The 16,702-nt window shown below is 45.1% G+C and overlaps 1 protein-coding gene across 2 annotated transcripts in view; it reads right to left on the reverse strand.

The window, feature by feature from the left end:
- Positions 1-16,702, reverse strand: part of LOC147880313 (mitochondrial import receptor subunit TOM20-like) — a 39,802-nt gene that overhangs the window by 18,052 nt on the left and 5,048 nt on the right. For both annotated transcript variants that reach the window (XM_087371176.1, XM_087371175.1), the window contains exons 3-4: positions 4,813-4,982; positions 3,581-3,628 (exon numbers count right to left, since the gene is read on the reverse strand). In XM_087371176.1, the coding sequence (XP_087227302.1) occupies positions 3,581-3,628; positions 4,813-4,982 (218 nt within the window). The remainder of the gene's footprint in view (positions 1-3,580; positions 3,629-4,812; positions 4,983-16,702) is intronic.

Consider the following 16,702-nt stretch of genomic DNA (forward strand, 5'->3'; position numbering starts at 1 on the left):
AAAAATCATATGTTGACATCTTGCAAAAATATAGGGATGTGAAAATGCCCTCTTTTGTTAACGCGCTCCCTGTTTTGGTCCAAAAGAGGGCATTTTCACATCCCTATATTTTTGCAAGATGTCAACATATGATTTTTTTGGCCCAAAAGATGAGTTTAATGCGTTCCCTGTTTTGGCCCAAAAGAGGGCATTTTCACATCCCTGTATTTTTGCAAGATGTCAACATATGATTTTTTTGGCCCAAAAGATGAGTTTTTAACCTCCCTACCTGTTTTGGTCCAAAAGAGGGCATTTTCACATCCTTAACGCGCTCCCTGTTTTGGTCCAAAAGAGGGCATTTTCACATCCTTGTATCTTTTGATTTACAAGTCCAAACACGGTCATGTTACATATCAAATCAAATGGCAAGGCATACTTTAGATGATTATCATGTCTTTGTGCACCATCTAGTAAAATTTAATGTACCAAAATATGAATTTGTGATTAATTTGATGCATTGGTTAGATTAGTGGTAGCTAAGAATAAATCATTAGGGAATGATATTTTTCCAATAACAAAGAAACATGGGTTTCATTCCAAGAGTGAACAGAGTTAAAAAAGCTAAGCATTTACATATGCATGGTATCTAGACTAATCCATGCAAGGAGTCCTTGGAAACACCCCACCTGTGTGGAAGGTTGCATTGATGATCTCAATTACTCTAGTCGAAAGAGAGAACTTGATTGCAGTTACTGTAGGGTTTGTCTTCAATACAAACAATGAATTGGAAATTGAACATACAAACTATCTCATGGATGATGTGAAATTAGTGTTAGTGGCTCAGAAAGTTATATGCATATTTAACCTTCTAGCATTGAGGAAACATATGGACTTTTGAATAAGTTATTATTTTTTGCTACTAAAATGGGGGATTTATAAATCTTTTATTGTTTTTTATTGCTCGCTTTTTTTGGCTCGCTCGCTTTTTGTCGCTCGCCTTTTGGTAATCCTCGAACTCTAGGACAGAGGTGTACTTAACAATCATTTTACACACCAAGCCCTCAGCGCTTTCCACACCATGCACTACAGAGTGGAGCCAAGGGGTTTTCTCCAACCAGAGACACAGTTGGATGGGATACTGGATATGCTTGAGTGGCAACAATTCGAAGTAAGTGGCTCGTCTTGGTAAGAGTTGGATAATTGACCCACTTCAGTCACCATGGGGTAGGACTGGACGCAATGGTGGCTTTGATTGTGGGAGGGCCACCCGAGTACACTGAAATCCAACGACACTAGTTCTCTCCTTCGAGGGGCACCCGAACAGGATTACAAAGGTGCTCATACACTACACACTGAAGATGTCATCAACTTGATGCGGGTGCCTGGACCCTTTGAGAGAGCGGCATTTGGCACGGCAACAAGTGTCATTTCCAGATTTTGGTCGCATTTGTGGACTAGCCTCCGCCCACAAAAGGTTACATATTTCTTCTAGATGGTGGCCTAGGGGGGATGACCACGGGCCCGTGATTGAAGCAAGTGCGAGTGGATGCGAGGTGCCACCCATGCGCAGATAGGGAACTCGAGACGATTCCATTGTGCATGTGGAGCTGCCCTGGATCACAAAGGATTTGGCAAGGGGCCATCCAAATTGTGGTTAGGACGCAAAGGAGGCAATAGAACTCCACCTAGGGCATGGCAGCCTAGCTAACACAGGCGGGCAATCTACAAGATCTATGGATAAGGGGTCTTCAGAATTGAGGTACTAGACGTGACTTCTCCTTTCCCGCCAACGGCCTGTATCAAATGCCCCAAGGAAAGTCTTTGGGAGATGGTGTCCAGCATTACTGCTTGGGGATGCACATTGCAGGTTAGTGATGGGAAGACAAAAGGTCCCTCACCAACCACCATAGTTGCCATTTGGTAGAATATCATCAGCAATACGTGAGCCAGGGATGTTGGGATCTCGGACGATCGCCTCTCAACAAGCACGTTTCTACAAGGCTTGGCCTGCATGTGTCTTACACATACTCACGGAGCGAGGCATTCACACGTTGTATCGTCCCCACCCTAGTTGTTGGCACCTATCTCGAAGATACCCTTTTCATCGTCAATTCTTCAATCTTTAGTTTGCATGGTTTGTACGTGCAACGTTGTACTTTTTGTTTACTACTTTCACCACATGTCGCCGATGGCAATTGGATAAATGGCTAACCGGTGCTTGGACATCATTGTTTATCTTTATTAACCCGAATTTGATTCAATTAGTAACTAAATTCACAACATTCGGCTTCAATTAACACTTATTATTGGCACGTTTGAAAATTTTGCAATACCAATGTCGTCTATCTAAGACCAAAATATCTTTGAGTGTTATTGTCCCATTATTTATTGGGACAGTATACTCACCAAAGGTTTTCATTTCTTCGGCCTTAGCTTAGAGTAGTAGAGTAAGACTATCATCCCTTCAATGAAGCTTTTGCTTTTAATGTATCAATCATATACTCTTCCTTCTATGGTGGCTATTTTTTTATGACTATTCCCTTCTACCATTCACAGAAATGCCACCCTCTCATTTTTCCCTTTCTTCATTTAGCGCGCTTAGTGATTCCCCAATAGGGTTGCCAAAATATTGATGCCAAAGAACCATCTCTATGCATACAATAGGGTTGGTTTCATATTACAAAACTAGTGACTCACTTTAGAGTGAAGGGTTCTCACAAAAAATTTACCTATTTTGGCATGCTCGATTCCGGCTCCATTACAAATTATGAACATGAAATCGGATCACCATTTTGCTAAACCTATCTTCCCTACCAAGTGTTCTCACTCCAAACCTCAACAGATGTTGGATTCCACCTTTTAGCATTGTATTGCCTCCTTGCACTCCTCATTCATTTGACAAAAACAAGTAATGACCCTCACACATCCCTAACTTTGTGCACTCCATTTAAAAGAGAGACATTCATTTTATAAATAATGAATTCATGGCAGTTAAATTGTCAGAAAGTTCCACATGCAAGATGCATCGCCGCATGTAGAGGCTGCATGTGTCTTGACATATAGAGGTTGGTGATGATGGACATGTCAAAGTTACTAATAGTGAACACAATACAAAATGGATGTATTTCTTTCAAATGGATGCATAGAATTTATGACACTATGAACACCGGTTATAATATAGAGAAATGAGTGAAAGATGGAGTCTTCGGATGTATGAAAACTCTTGTCTGATAAGTAGTTTCAATTTCATTTTGTCTTTTTCAAACATGCCCCCACACATCTTTGTGTGTTCTTCTTCGTAGCTTCATATCAAGGCTTTGTTGACTTTTCATTATGACTTTTTCAAATATGCCCCCACATGTGTCTTCACACATTCTTTCTTCGTAGCTTCAAACCCGATCTATTGAACCGAGATTGGGGGTTCAACAATGGTGAGTGGCTATGTTCGTGTCTGTGTGTGCACTGTGCAGATGCATGAACGTATTGGCATGTATTAACAAGGACAAAAAATGGCAATTAAGTAAAAAAATCCACTCCCATCTTTGACTCTACATGCAAAAATCATGACAGTAACATAAAAACCAAGATGAAAATGGCATACCTTTAATGACATTTCTAGAGCCTTTAAATAGAGCGAGTTATCTTGGTCCTACAAAAACCAAGGAAAAAGTTAGAGCTCAAGAAAACACCCAAGCTTATACAATTTTGTGCATAAGTCAGTTACCAACAATTGCAAAAGATAGGAAGAACTACTATAAGATAGGACCACCAAGAACACGGAGGAGATGGAAGACATACACCGTTACAATGCAAAGCTGAATTTTATACAAAATGCTCAAAGGGGAAAATCTCACTTCACAATCATCTTCCCATAAAAACTTTGTCCCAAACTACTTCCAAAAAATGCATAATCTCCCTCAAGGAATACAATCAAAACTATATTCACGCAATGGTTTTGCAACTTCCCTATTCAAGGCAAATAACCCACAATTTCACACCAAGAACACGAAGGAGATGGAAGACATACACTGTTACAATGCAAAGCTAAATTTTATACAAAATGCTCAAAGGGGAAAATCTCACTTCACAATCATCTTCCCATAAAAACTTTGCCCCAAACTACTTCCAAAAAATGCATAATCTCCCTCAAGGAATACAATCAAATCTATATTCACGCAATGGTTTTGCAACTTGTCTATTCAAGGCAAATAGCCCACAATTTCATGTGCACACATCCCAAACTAATTCCACCCGAAAAAAAAAGCATCATCCTATTAGGCACAGAAAGAGAACCACAAATGAAGACGACAGGGAATCAGCACCACAATCTCCATCGGATCAAAATATGCTTGCACTACAAGCTGAAAAATCTGTTTTCCAAACAAAAAAGGAGCAACAGCCACCTTTCCAAAACTTACAAAACTTAAAACAATCGTACATCTTTACTAAAAGACTATAACACACATGGAGATAAATCACAATTACGCATTTTCCTAATTACATTTATCATCATTTCAAAGATACAAACTTACTAGTTTCCAAGGCTATACACAAAACACCAAAAATAATATTCTCCTCAATTAAATGGACAGGTTCCATTACCTTCATCAAATTTTTGAATCAAAAAGTAGCACCTTTAAACCACGACAGCATCCACAAATTCTGTGTATGTTGTGCTACTTTAAATCTAACCATACAGATCTCCAACAACATAATCCCGATCTTTTAAAAAACTACCTTATTTTTCACATACCCTTGTACAGGGCATCCATTAATGACAGTTTAAGTCCGATTTTCCAACACTTATAGGGAACACCTTTCCTGGTAAATTACCTCATCCAACGCATTCTGAAAGCACTGGGTCGCCTTTCTAAAAAAGGCATAAGCTTTAGCACTATCAGACAATAGAAATCCTTCAGAAGTATAAGCATTGCCCAAGCACCACATAGTATCATGTTTTTTTGGATCATTCTTTAATGCCTCCTCAAACTTTGTTATTGCCTCTACATTCCACAACAGCAAAAATGTCAGTATGTCCCCTTGTTCAATGAAAAACGTCAGAACATTGCAAGCAAACTAATTTCCAAGGTTGAGTGCAATGGACAACAAGAATAGATCCACACAAACAGAAATGGTCTAACACAAGGATTTTACTATCTAGAGGATTACGAAAAGGACCAGCACAAAGCATTCGACCCAAACAAAAGTAAAAAGAAGAGTTCTAAATGGGTAACATGACAGTTCAGTAAAAAACAAAAAAACAAAACAAACACTATATCATGGGAGCTCCAAACAGCTTCTTGATCCCATGGCACCGCACCTACCACTAGTAGAGCCACTCAGGCTGACACAATACATGTTGATATCCTTGTAACTCTCTCTCTCTCTCTCTCTCTCTCTCTCTCTCTCTCTCTCTCGCGTTAGAAATCACTACAGCCTGAGTATATATTTTGCACATCAAATATCACATAAATTGATAAGACCTGAGCGTTGGCGACATTGTAACTCACACAAACCTGAAACTTACTATCACAACTCAAGGACTCAGGGATTGCTACCCGGCTTTCTATAGCTTACAAGACTTTGTAGATGACTTGACGCCCATTAAAGAACATAGAGAACACCATTCATCCCTACAGGGCTTGTTGTGGTGGTTTACAACGACTCGAAGATTGACACAAAGCAACTAAGATGTTACTACATAAAATGACAGATGTAGATTCCCAATGTAATGAAGGGGGAAAAAGGGCTATGTTAGTGGTCCTATAGGTGGGAATTGGGGAGGGACTATCTAAGTCCCCATCCACCCCTCATTTTGTACCTTTTGATGTGGCATCTAATCCTACTACTCTCCTTCTTGCTGCCTATTCCCCCCCCCCCTCTCTCTCTCTCTCTCTCCCCCCATCCTCTTTCTCTCCTAGCCCTTCTCACTCATCCTCCCCCTTCCTCTCTGTCACGAGCATCCACACACCCGTGGCCATGCTAGCTAGTGCCAGCGCAGGCAGCCAAGTCAACGGCCACGACGTCCGTACAACCATTCCGGAAGCCCTGCGCAATCAGCAATCAGCACACAGTCAACAGGCAGTCAGCGCCATCGCAGGTCAAAAGTGCATAGTTGACTTTTTTGTCAAAAGTCAACGCGTTGCCTTTTTGTGACCGACCTGGTCAACAGTTGGCGTTGACCAGCCGACCAGGTCAACGGTCGACGTTGACCAAATCGGCCAGGCTAACCTATCAGCCTATAAAAGGGCAGCCTTTGGCCCCATTCTTCATCCACTCCTCAGGCCTTCAAGCCTTCAGAGCAGCAAGAGTCAGGCCTCCCCGCAGCAGACCAGCAAGGTAGCCTCAGCCTCTTCAAGGATCTAGTGAGGATTCACCTCCTCTAGGTAGTCTAGTCTTCTAGTTTTGCAGTGAGGGTTTCGGTCCCTCCATACAATTGGATTCAGCCCTTTGGGCATTCATTATTCAGTTGTATCTATTTCCTCTTCGGAGGTCCACTACATTCTCTCCCTCTGATTCTCTCACTCACATCCACAGCTCACTTTGTGTATTGAGTGCATCATCTTACAGTTGCAGTTAGTATTGCACCCAAGCGTGTCCCCTCGTGAGTCACTTCATGACAATGATAAGGCTGCTCAGCATGAGTAATTGCCTTTCACAATGGGTGCATCCATTGGTGGTAAAGAGATCCCTACTACTTAGCCTCTCTCCTCCATCTTGGGATGCTCAGACTTGCACAGACTAGCAAATAGACAATGAACCATGCCAGATACAGAATCCACCAAAATAATTTCCGTAGAGGGGGATTATGTGCACTTGCGTCACCATAAGAACCGTTATGCCTCGCTACAAGGAAATACCAATACAAAGCTTGCTCATAGGTATTACAATCCTTACAAAATCATCCGCAAGGTTGGAGAGGTAGCGTATCAATTGGAGCTACCCGTCCAAGATCCATGATGTTTTCCATGTCTCCTTGCTGAAACCACATGTGGGACAATGTGCATGTCCTACCTGAGTTGCCACCTACTATGGATGAGGAGGGTCATATCCTCTATGTTTCCGAGCGCATTGTGGGTTTCAGAGATCGAGTACTCCGCAAAACAGAGTATACATTGAGTACCTCATAAGATGGAAACGCCTCCTAGAGGATGAACAGTCATAGCAGCCAGAGAGTATTGTTCAGAAGTACCCATTTCTTTTACCGGGCTGATCAGCATCACTTGGATATCCCCGCAACCTTGCGTAGCGGCTAGCACATGTAATTTTGAAGGCAAAATTCTCTGGGAAGGGATAGCTGTAATGAAGGGGCAAAAAGGGCCATGTAAGTTAGTGGTCCTTTAAGTGGGAATTATATAAGTCCCCATCCACCCCTTATTTTGTATCTTTTGAAAATCCTACTACTCTGCTTCTTGCTTCCTCTACCTGCTGCCTACTCTCTCTCTCTCTCTCTCTCTCTCTCTCTCTCCCCCCCCCCACCCCATCCCCCTTCTCACTCCTCCCCCTTCCTCTCTCACCCTTCCACTCTTCCATCCCCCTTCCTCTAATCTACCCCTACCCCCTTTTCTACACCCACTCATTGTCTAACAAAGAGACTTTTCCTCTACGCCACACACGCTCACGTAGGACAGCAACAGATAGGGGCGTCACATAGACTTCATGTCATGTGCACGGATTGGTATCTGACGTGTACTAGGTACACAAGACTAGCTCAGGTAGCCTGGGGAGGCTTAGGGCTAGGCAGGCTTGATTCTCGGGTTGAGTGGCAAGGGTACAAACCAGTCAGAGGTCTTCGCTATTTTTGGCGCTTGGGGCCCAAGTTTATACAAGGGGCCCACAGGTTCAGTTCTCACAGAGCCGATGGGAGCAAGTCTCGTTCCCAAGTACTAGGTTTGATCCTAGATTAAGTTGCGGACGCACGCCTACATCATACCATAGCCCAAGGCCCAGTAGCAGATCTCAAGCTTCACAGTGCCACCTCGTGGTATGGGACACCAGGTTGGTTAGAATCTGGTTGGGAGTTCGTGCTAGTAGCTCAGCTCATGGCTCGGAGGGGACATCTCCTGATTCGGGATCGTATCCCATAGATGTCGTGGTTGGGTGGTGAGCAGCCTGCTCAGTTTCCTCACGTTTGGTGTGTTCTTGTGTTTGCTTGCACATCAGAGGTTTCAAGAGTACTAGGGTCGTGTCAATTGTTGGTATCAGAGCCAATTCCTGAGGTAGAAACTTCTGTTACGAGAATTCTGGACGAATTTTTCTCCAGGTATGCCTCAATTTCGAAATTCATGTTCATTGCCCTGCAAGTGCTTGATTGGTTCATCATTAAGGGTAGTGGTTTAGGATTGGGAAAGAAGGAAGGAGGAAGAGAGAGAGGGTGAACTCGAGGCTGATAAGAGGTGTTAGGTGAGAGAGAGTACGAGGTGTAGCTTGGAGAGAGTGGAGAGGATTGAAGGAGAGACGTGAGAGGAGCCGCTAGGCAAGCGATGGGCTAAGGGGAACCCCAGGGGATCCCGTGTGCAGTCCGGGCTGCGCAGGGGTTAGGTGACGCCATTGCAGGAGAGTGTAGAGGGGTGCGCCATAGGCTAGACCAAGATCGCGTCCAGGCTGTTGTTTCAGGGAGGCTAGATGCTAAAAAAAGCACCACCCCTCCAAGTTTAGGAGGGTGGGCTTTCTTAGAAAGCTTAGCTTTCTAAAAGTTTTACCTTCCACATTATAGCCTAGCGAAACCACAGCTTTGCCCCAGCTCATGCTTGCGCACAAGAAGACCCCTCCACATCCTTATTGCGGATTTCATCACTTGGGTACGGCCTGCAGCAGACATCTGTACGGCACAGCCAATAGCCGGAGTATCAGGGTTTACTAACTCGAGCTGATCGTCAGCTCCGTACCTCTTTCATCGGCCAGCCTCTCTTCTCTTTCGTCACCTCCTATCTGGACAGCTTTCTTATGCTCCACTCTCCTCGCTCCGATCCCACCCATTACTTCTCTTCTCTAAGTTTACTCCCTTCATCAGATCAAATTTTAGATATGTCTGATTCCGTAGACCCCGGGCTCGCTATGGGTGATCAAGATATGAACTACCATGCAAATGATGACCAGGGCCTCTACGATGATTTGATCACAAAAACATCCTTCAGTGAATTCACCACTGTTCTCGATGAAAAGTTCGAGCAAGTTAATACGAATCAAACGGGGTTGACACAAATAATCCAAGGGATTCAGACTTCACTCTCACTTTTGACTAGCACTATTCAGGCACTCACGCATGTGGATGCCTTGGCTTCAGTGTTAGATCCGAATATCACTCCAAATCCTTTTCCTAGAAATCAGAAGTCTCGTACCAAGGAGGTGGTTGACACTTGGTTGCACAAGTGGCAAGTACACTTCCACTTTCACCCTTACCCAGATGACAAGAAAATGCAGCTTGCAACAGGGTATATGTCAGGAAAGGCTTTATTGTGGTGGAAGGAACTCCGACCCCAGCCTGCAACATGGATAGAATTCGAAGAGGTCTTCAAGAGAGAGTTTCTGAAGGAGGAGGAAGATTACAATATCGTAGGCAAGCTCAAAGCCCTCGATATGTCCAAGCTGAATCTGACTTTTGAGGTTTATCTTCAAATGTTTCGGGATTTGCAGACCACAGCTACAAAGATGGATCCAGTGACCTTGTTAGATTTCTTTGTGGATGGTTTTCCTAACTCGTACAAGCTACAGATCAAGAACAACAAGTGTACCACTTTGCAAGAGGCCATGAATTATGCGCGCATCTATGATGATACCATGGCCAGCGCAAGGGGAACCACCATTGCCGACACGAGTGGGAAGAACAAGAGGAAGTTCTTCCACCACTGATATCGGGGAGTTGAAGTCTATAGACAACGTCTCCAAGAAGAACTCGACTCAGACGAAGAATGGTCGTGCCCGTTTCCTCCGTACATTGAAGTTAAAGAAAGAAGGATGTTGCTTCATCTGCGTTGAGGAGGGCCACACTCGGAATGATTGTCCTAAGTGCAAGAACTAGATGCAAGCGCCGGGACCGAAGCTCCATGCAGGTCCAGGTATCAAAGCTAAGGGAGCTAATCAAGTTTCGATGACAAGTATTTCTGTAAATGTCATTACCTGCCCACTTTCTTGTAATTGCACTTTTATTAAATCATTATTTGGTTTCCATGATCTTTTCCGAGTTTATGGAGAAGTAAGGGACCAAAGAGTTCACATTCTCTTTAACCCGGGCAGCTCTCACAATTTTGTTAATTACAAACTTGTGCAGAGAATGGGGCTGTCCACGATACCTAGCGATCACACCTACGAGGTGTAGCTTCCAGCTAGGAAGCAATTTTGGGATCACAAGATTGAAGCACTTTCTATCCAGATTCAAGACTACACGGTTGCTCTTACGTGTTATGTCATGCACTTGGAACATGTGGACTTGTTAATCGCAATAGAGTGGTTTAAAACCCACGATATTCGGATTGGATGGAAAGAGCATACCCTTTCTTTTTTGGATAAAGACACCCAATTTTGTATTCAATGTGATAATATTCCCTCTTCTCAGGGGCCTATTGTATCTGCGATGCAGCTTCAGAATATAATAAACACTTCTCATTATGATGTATATCAGTGTGTTTTGATTCCGTTTTCTTCATTCGTTGTCTCTGTTAATAACAAAAATGATTTAAGCGTGTTTGAACACCGTGAATTGAGGACGTTGTTGGATGATTTCATGGATGTATTCCCTGCTCAACTGTCGGAAGGTTTACCTCCAAAACAGGCAATAGACCATCGCATAAATTTAGTACCTGGGGATCAACCTATTAGTGTTCCACCTTTTAGGATGAGCCCGCTTGAGGAGGATGAGTTCGCTTCGCAGCTACAAGATTATCTGAATATGGGCTATATTCGCCCAAGTAAATCACCTTGGGGAGCACCTGTCCTCTTAAGAAAGAAGAAAGATAGTTCGCGGAGAATGTGTATAGATTATAAACGATTGAATAAAGTGACAATTAAGAATCGATACCCTCTTCCTCGTTCCGATGATTTGATAGACCGTTTGGCCAGAGCGAAGTATTTCACTAAGATTGATTTACGTGCGGGTTATCACCAAATCCGTATCTATGCTAAACACATAAATAGAACTGCATTCCGAACTAGGTATGGCCACTCCGAGTTTCTTGTATTACCTTTTGGTTTGACCATTGCGCTACCTTCCAGCAAATGATGAACGATTTGTTCCGAGATTTTCTGGGCAAATTCGTTGTTGTGTTCTTAGATGACATCTTCATTATTCTTAGACAGCATAAGCTCTATGTGTTGGAATGGTCACCTCCCCATCTGTAAGCCCCCAAATGAGGAGAGCGTTGGGGAGGGAGACCTAGGGCAGAATGTGCCCAAGAGGAAAAGAAGAGAGGGGGCTGCCACATGGGCAGCACCTCACATCAAAGAACATGGAAGGTACCCAGAGCTAGGATGGATCTGCATGGCGCTAACATCAGCAGTGTACGGAATTGTACGGCGCTAGAGAAGAGCTTGGCAGAGGGCAGAACCAGCAGGACAGAAAGGCGCTGACATGGCAGGTCAGGAGCACAGGTATACGGGGCTGTATGGGGCCTGGTGGAGCAGCAAATGGGGCTGCCAGTGGGCAGTGGCATGCCTTATATAGGCTGGGCTCCTGCCTAGATTGGAGGGCCAAAAGCCCTAGAAGTGTGGGCCAAAGGGCCCTCGTTTTGTGAGCCCTTAAAGGGCTGTTTTGGGGCAGACTGGTCGGCCCAAACAGACCAGCCAGTCGGCCCATTTAGGGCTGGCTGGTCGGTTAGTTCAAGGGGCCCTTGGGGCCTATAAAAGGAGAGGCTTGTGGCCTCATTTCTCATCCAGCAACCAGCAGTTCCAGGGCAGAAAGGAGCAGCAGGAAGCCTACTCTCTGGGCCTATCTACAGGAGGTGAGAGAGTGCAACAGGTGCTGCAGACTTAGCTCTAGGGAGAGGCTGGACCTTGGCTGTCTTCTAGGGCAGCAAGGTGCTGAGATCATCATACCTTCTGGAGCAGCCATTCACAAGCAGGTTGGAGCAGTGGAACAGGGATCTATGTGCTGCAGACAAAGCTTGGCAGGGGCTGCCTACCTAGGCTGATTCACAGGCAGTAAGGTGAAGAACACATTGGACGGAAAGTCTACAGACGCTCGAGGTGGAGCACGCGGACTCGAGTCTAGAGATAGCCGGCAGATTGGAGGAGGACCTTGTGGTTAGATCAGAGGACCACACCATTGGTGGGACTCTGGATCTATCTCTTTTGTATTGTGTCCATAGTGTTGGACGGAAATATATATTTTGGTGGTTTCTCTATCTGGCTGGTTCATTGTCTATTGATGAGTCTGCACACCTATTTTATGCACATAAGTAAAGAAGTTTGTGATTCCACACACCCACACCACATTGTGTGAGCTCATGGGCATTACTATAAGTCTTCCGCTATGCGTGTACCCTCTGTTGGGTCATTTCTAACATGGTATCAGAGCCCAAGTAGGAGGCTCACAGGTGTGGGATCCTGAAGGCAGGGACCTTGCTGAAGGACGACCATGATTCAGAAGCTCTAGGGAATCGACTTCCACGACTAGAGGATTGTGCCCTTGCGAGAAGGAGGGTGACTCAGGTTCAGTCAGGTGCATTTAAAGTTCGCAGTCCAAGTGATCTGGAGACGTACGCAGACCTTGCCAAAGGAAGGACGGGTTGACCCTCAAAGCATGGTGCCTGGAAGACTCCAAGTTGTTCACTCATTATGAGGGGGACAACTGGAAGATCGTGACGGCTGGATTGCTCGAGTTCAGAGGCGGGAACGTGACTGAAGGAGGTGGTGCCAAGTGCTGCTACTAGAGATCGACCTGTGTATCAGGATGGTGTGCGGAAGCGGAACCAGACCTGGTGGAGCAGGAGCCATTGGATGAAAAGCCAGGAAAAGATTTCGACATCGAAGAGTTCCAGAGGACTACGACCAGTGAGTTACTGGAGCATCTTCATCGATGTGTTGGCATTGGGCCGAGATGTGTCGGTGAGAGGGGGTGTCGGAATGGTCACCTCCCCATCTGTAAGCCCCCAAATGAGGAGAGCATTGGGGAGGGAGACCTAGGGCAGGATGTGCCCAAGAGGAAAAGAAGAGAGGGGGCTGCCACATGGGCAGCACCTCACATCAAAGAACATGGAAGGTACCCGGAGCTAGGATGGATCTACATGGCGCTGACATCAGCAGTGTACGGAATTGTACGGCGCTGGAGAAGAGCCTGGCAGAGGGCAGAACCAGCAGGACAGAAAGGCGCTGACATGGCAGGTCAGGAGCGCAGGTATACGGGGCTGTATGGGGCCTGGTGGAGCAGCAAATGGGGCTGCCAGTGGGCAGTGGCATGCCTTATATAGGCTGGGCTCCTGCCTAGATTGGAGGGCCAAAAGCCCTAGAAGTGTGGGCCAAAGGGCCCTAGTTTTGTGAGCCCTTAAAGGGCTGTTTTGGGGCAGACTGGTCGGCCCAAACAGACCAGCCAGTCGGCCCATTTAGGGCTGGCTGGTCGGTGCCTATAAAAGGAGAGGCTTGTGGCCTCATTTCTCATCCAGCAACCAGCAGTTCCAGGGCAGAAAGGAGCAGCAGGAAGCCTACTCTCTGGGCCTATCTACAGGAGGTGAGAGAGTGCAACAGGTGCTGCAGACTTAGCTCTAGGGAGAGGCTGGACCTTGGCTGTCTTCTAGGGCAGCAAGGTGCTGAGATCATCATACCTTCTGGAGCAGCCATTCACAAGCAGGTTGGAGCAGCGGAACAGGGATCTGTGTGCTGCAGACAAAGCTTGGCAGGGGCTGCCCACCTAGGCTGATTCACAGGCAGTAAGGTGGAGAAGAACACATTGGACGGAAAGTCTACAGACGCTCGAGGTGGAGCACGCGGACTCGAGTCTAGAGATAGCCAGCAGATTGGAGGAGGACCTTGTGGTTAGATCAGAGGACTACACCATTGGTGGGACTCTGGATCTATCTTTTTTGTAGTGTTGGACGGAAATATATATTTTGGTGGTTTCTCTATCTGGCTGGTTCATTGTCTATTGATGAGTCTGCACACCTATTTTATGCACATAAGTAAAGAAGTTTGTGATTCCACACACCCACACCACACTGTGTGAGCTCATGGACATTACTATAAGTCTTCCGTTGTGTGTACCCTCTGTTGGGTAATTTCTAACACTATGCCAAGATGAAAAATGTGACTTCCTTATGAAGAAGATCATTTACTTAGGACACAACATTTCTTCTGAAGGTATTAGCATTGACCCGGATCGTATCCAAAAGGTCTTGGAATGGCCTATCCCTCAGACTGTGAAACAACTTCGTTCTTTCCTAGGATTCACAGTTTTTCTACGGAAGTTTGTGCGTGATTATTCACACATCACGGCACCCCTGACCAACATATTGAAAGGTCGTGGATGCAGGTCTACATAGCCGATCTCTTGGAATGATGCATTGAACAAGGCTTTTGAAACCTTGAAGTTAACTATCAAGGAAGCACCCGTTCTTGCATTACCCGATCCTACCCGACCTTATGTTTTAGAGGCCGATGCGAATGATTTTGCCATTGGGGCAGCTTTATTCCAAGAGGGCAGACCTGTAGCTTTTGAGAGTAAGAAGCTAGACGACACCCAATATCATTGGCCCACACTAGAAAAAGAACTCTATGCAGTTGTGTATGCTCTGAAGGTTTGGAGACACTACTTGTATGGTTCGAAGTTTCTTGTATTGATCGATCACCAGTCAATCAAGTATGTGTGTGACGGGTCTGAATTGAGAGGAAGAAAGGCTAGATGGGCAAAGTTAATGCAAGATTTTAATTTTGAAATACGTTATCGAAAGGGTTCGTTGAATAGTATGGCGGATGCCTTAAGTCGAGTCAAGTTTGTAAATGCTATGTCATTTACGAAAATATCCTCAAACCTATTTCAATCCGTGAGAGGACTTTGCGCAACTGATAGTCATTTCAGTTCTTATTGGCAGAAAGTCCAAGATGGGAGCTCCATGGTTGACCAGGACTCGGGGATTGTGCCACCTACGGTACAGGCGGCGGGAGGTCAGTGGATGATTAGGAACGGCTTGTTGTTCTGGAATGTGAAAATATGTGTGCTAGATGTTTCGGATCTTCGATCCAAGATTCTCTGGGAGTGTCATGATGCTAGACATCCAGGTATACATCGGACTCTGTCTCTTGTGAAACATACCTTCTATTGGCCTAAGATGCGTGCAGTTATTGAAAACTATGTAGTAGGTTGCTGGGTTTGTCAGGTTACTAAGGCAAAAAGCCTTAGGAGCGCGGGTTTATTACATCAATTGCAAATCTCGAGTAATAAATGGAAAAGTATTTCCATGGATTTTATTACCGGTTTGCCTAGTATGCGCAAGGGTCATGACTCCATTTGAGTCATAGTGGACCAACTGACAAAAATGGCTAGATTCTTACCTACTAGAACAACCATCTCAGCTGTTCAGCTGGCTCACGAGTTTGTGAACCACTTGTTTAAGCTGTGTGGTTTGCCGTCTGACATAGTAAGCGACAGGGACTCAAAGTTTACAAGTAACTTCTGGACACTTGTTTTTGAGAAGTTGGAAACTACTCTAAGTATGAGTTCCTTAGATCATGCACAATCTGATGGCAATACGGAGAAGGTCAACCAATTGGAGTTCTTGTCAAATGATTATTGGTGGACTCTCTCTCGCTCGGTCCGCTAGGGCTGCCCCCTAGCTCCCTTTCTTTTTCTTTTTGTGGTGAGGCATTGGGCTACTTCTTGAGATCGCAAGTGGCGGGCCTCACGCCTTAGAGCCTGTGAAGAAAATGATGGATTTTGTCCAATTGATCCATGCTCCCGAGGCCTTGCAATAAATAGCCAAGGCTCCCCGGACTCTCTCCAAGCTCACTATGGTGCCCTCTACATACAGGGATGTGTCATCTGCAAACTCGAAATCTAAAAGCTCCTCCTTCTGTTTGATTGGGAGCCTCAACCCAGACACAAGATTCGAGGGTGGGGGCGTGCCTTTGGGTTTCATTGGATACCACAGGGCTAGACAACGAGATGCCTTGGGTGCCAGGTGGGTATTGATATTACAGCAGAGCAACAGATCGATCCGGTTCTTGAGAGTCCTTTCTACTGGAGCTCAACCAAACTCTCCCTAGCGGGCTGTGCCTTAGTAGCAAACCAGGTTTGGCCTAATACATTGCCTCTTGATGGTGTTGGAAAGGTCACCTCCCCATCTGTAAGCCCCCATATGAGGAGAGCATGGGGGAGGTAGACCAGGGGATATTGGGGCTGCCACATGGGCAGCATATGCTTCAGGCATATGTTTCTAAGACACAGTCTTCATGGGAAGATTATCTACCTATGTAGAATTTGCTTATAACAATGCAAAGCATTCAAGTACTGGTTACAGTCCTTTTATGCTTATGTACGGTTTTCAACCTAAGTCACCAGTTATGGTTGGGTTAAAGGGAATCCAAAATGATGCTGCAAAGACATTCTTGCAAGACATGCAAGAAATGTTGCAGTTTGCCAAGGAGTCTACTAGAAGTGCCCAAGATCGGGACAGATTTTATGCTAATAGACATCGTTCACCTAGAGAGTTCTCTGAAGGAACAATGGTATATTTGCATATTCCCAAGGAATCCAAGAGCCTAAGTACTGGTTTGGTTCCGAAGTTATCCCCTAGATACT

This window comes from Dipteris shenzhenensis, chromosome 32 (assembly GCF_047967505.1).
Source record: "Dipteris shenzhenensis isolate YYH24624 ecotype China chromosome 32, Dip_SZ_1.0, whole genome shotgun sequence".
NCBI classification, from domain to species: Eukaryota; Viridiplantae; Streptophyta; class Polypodiopsida; order Gleicheniales; family Dipteridaceae; genus Dipteris; species Dipteris shenzhenensis.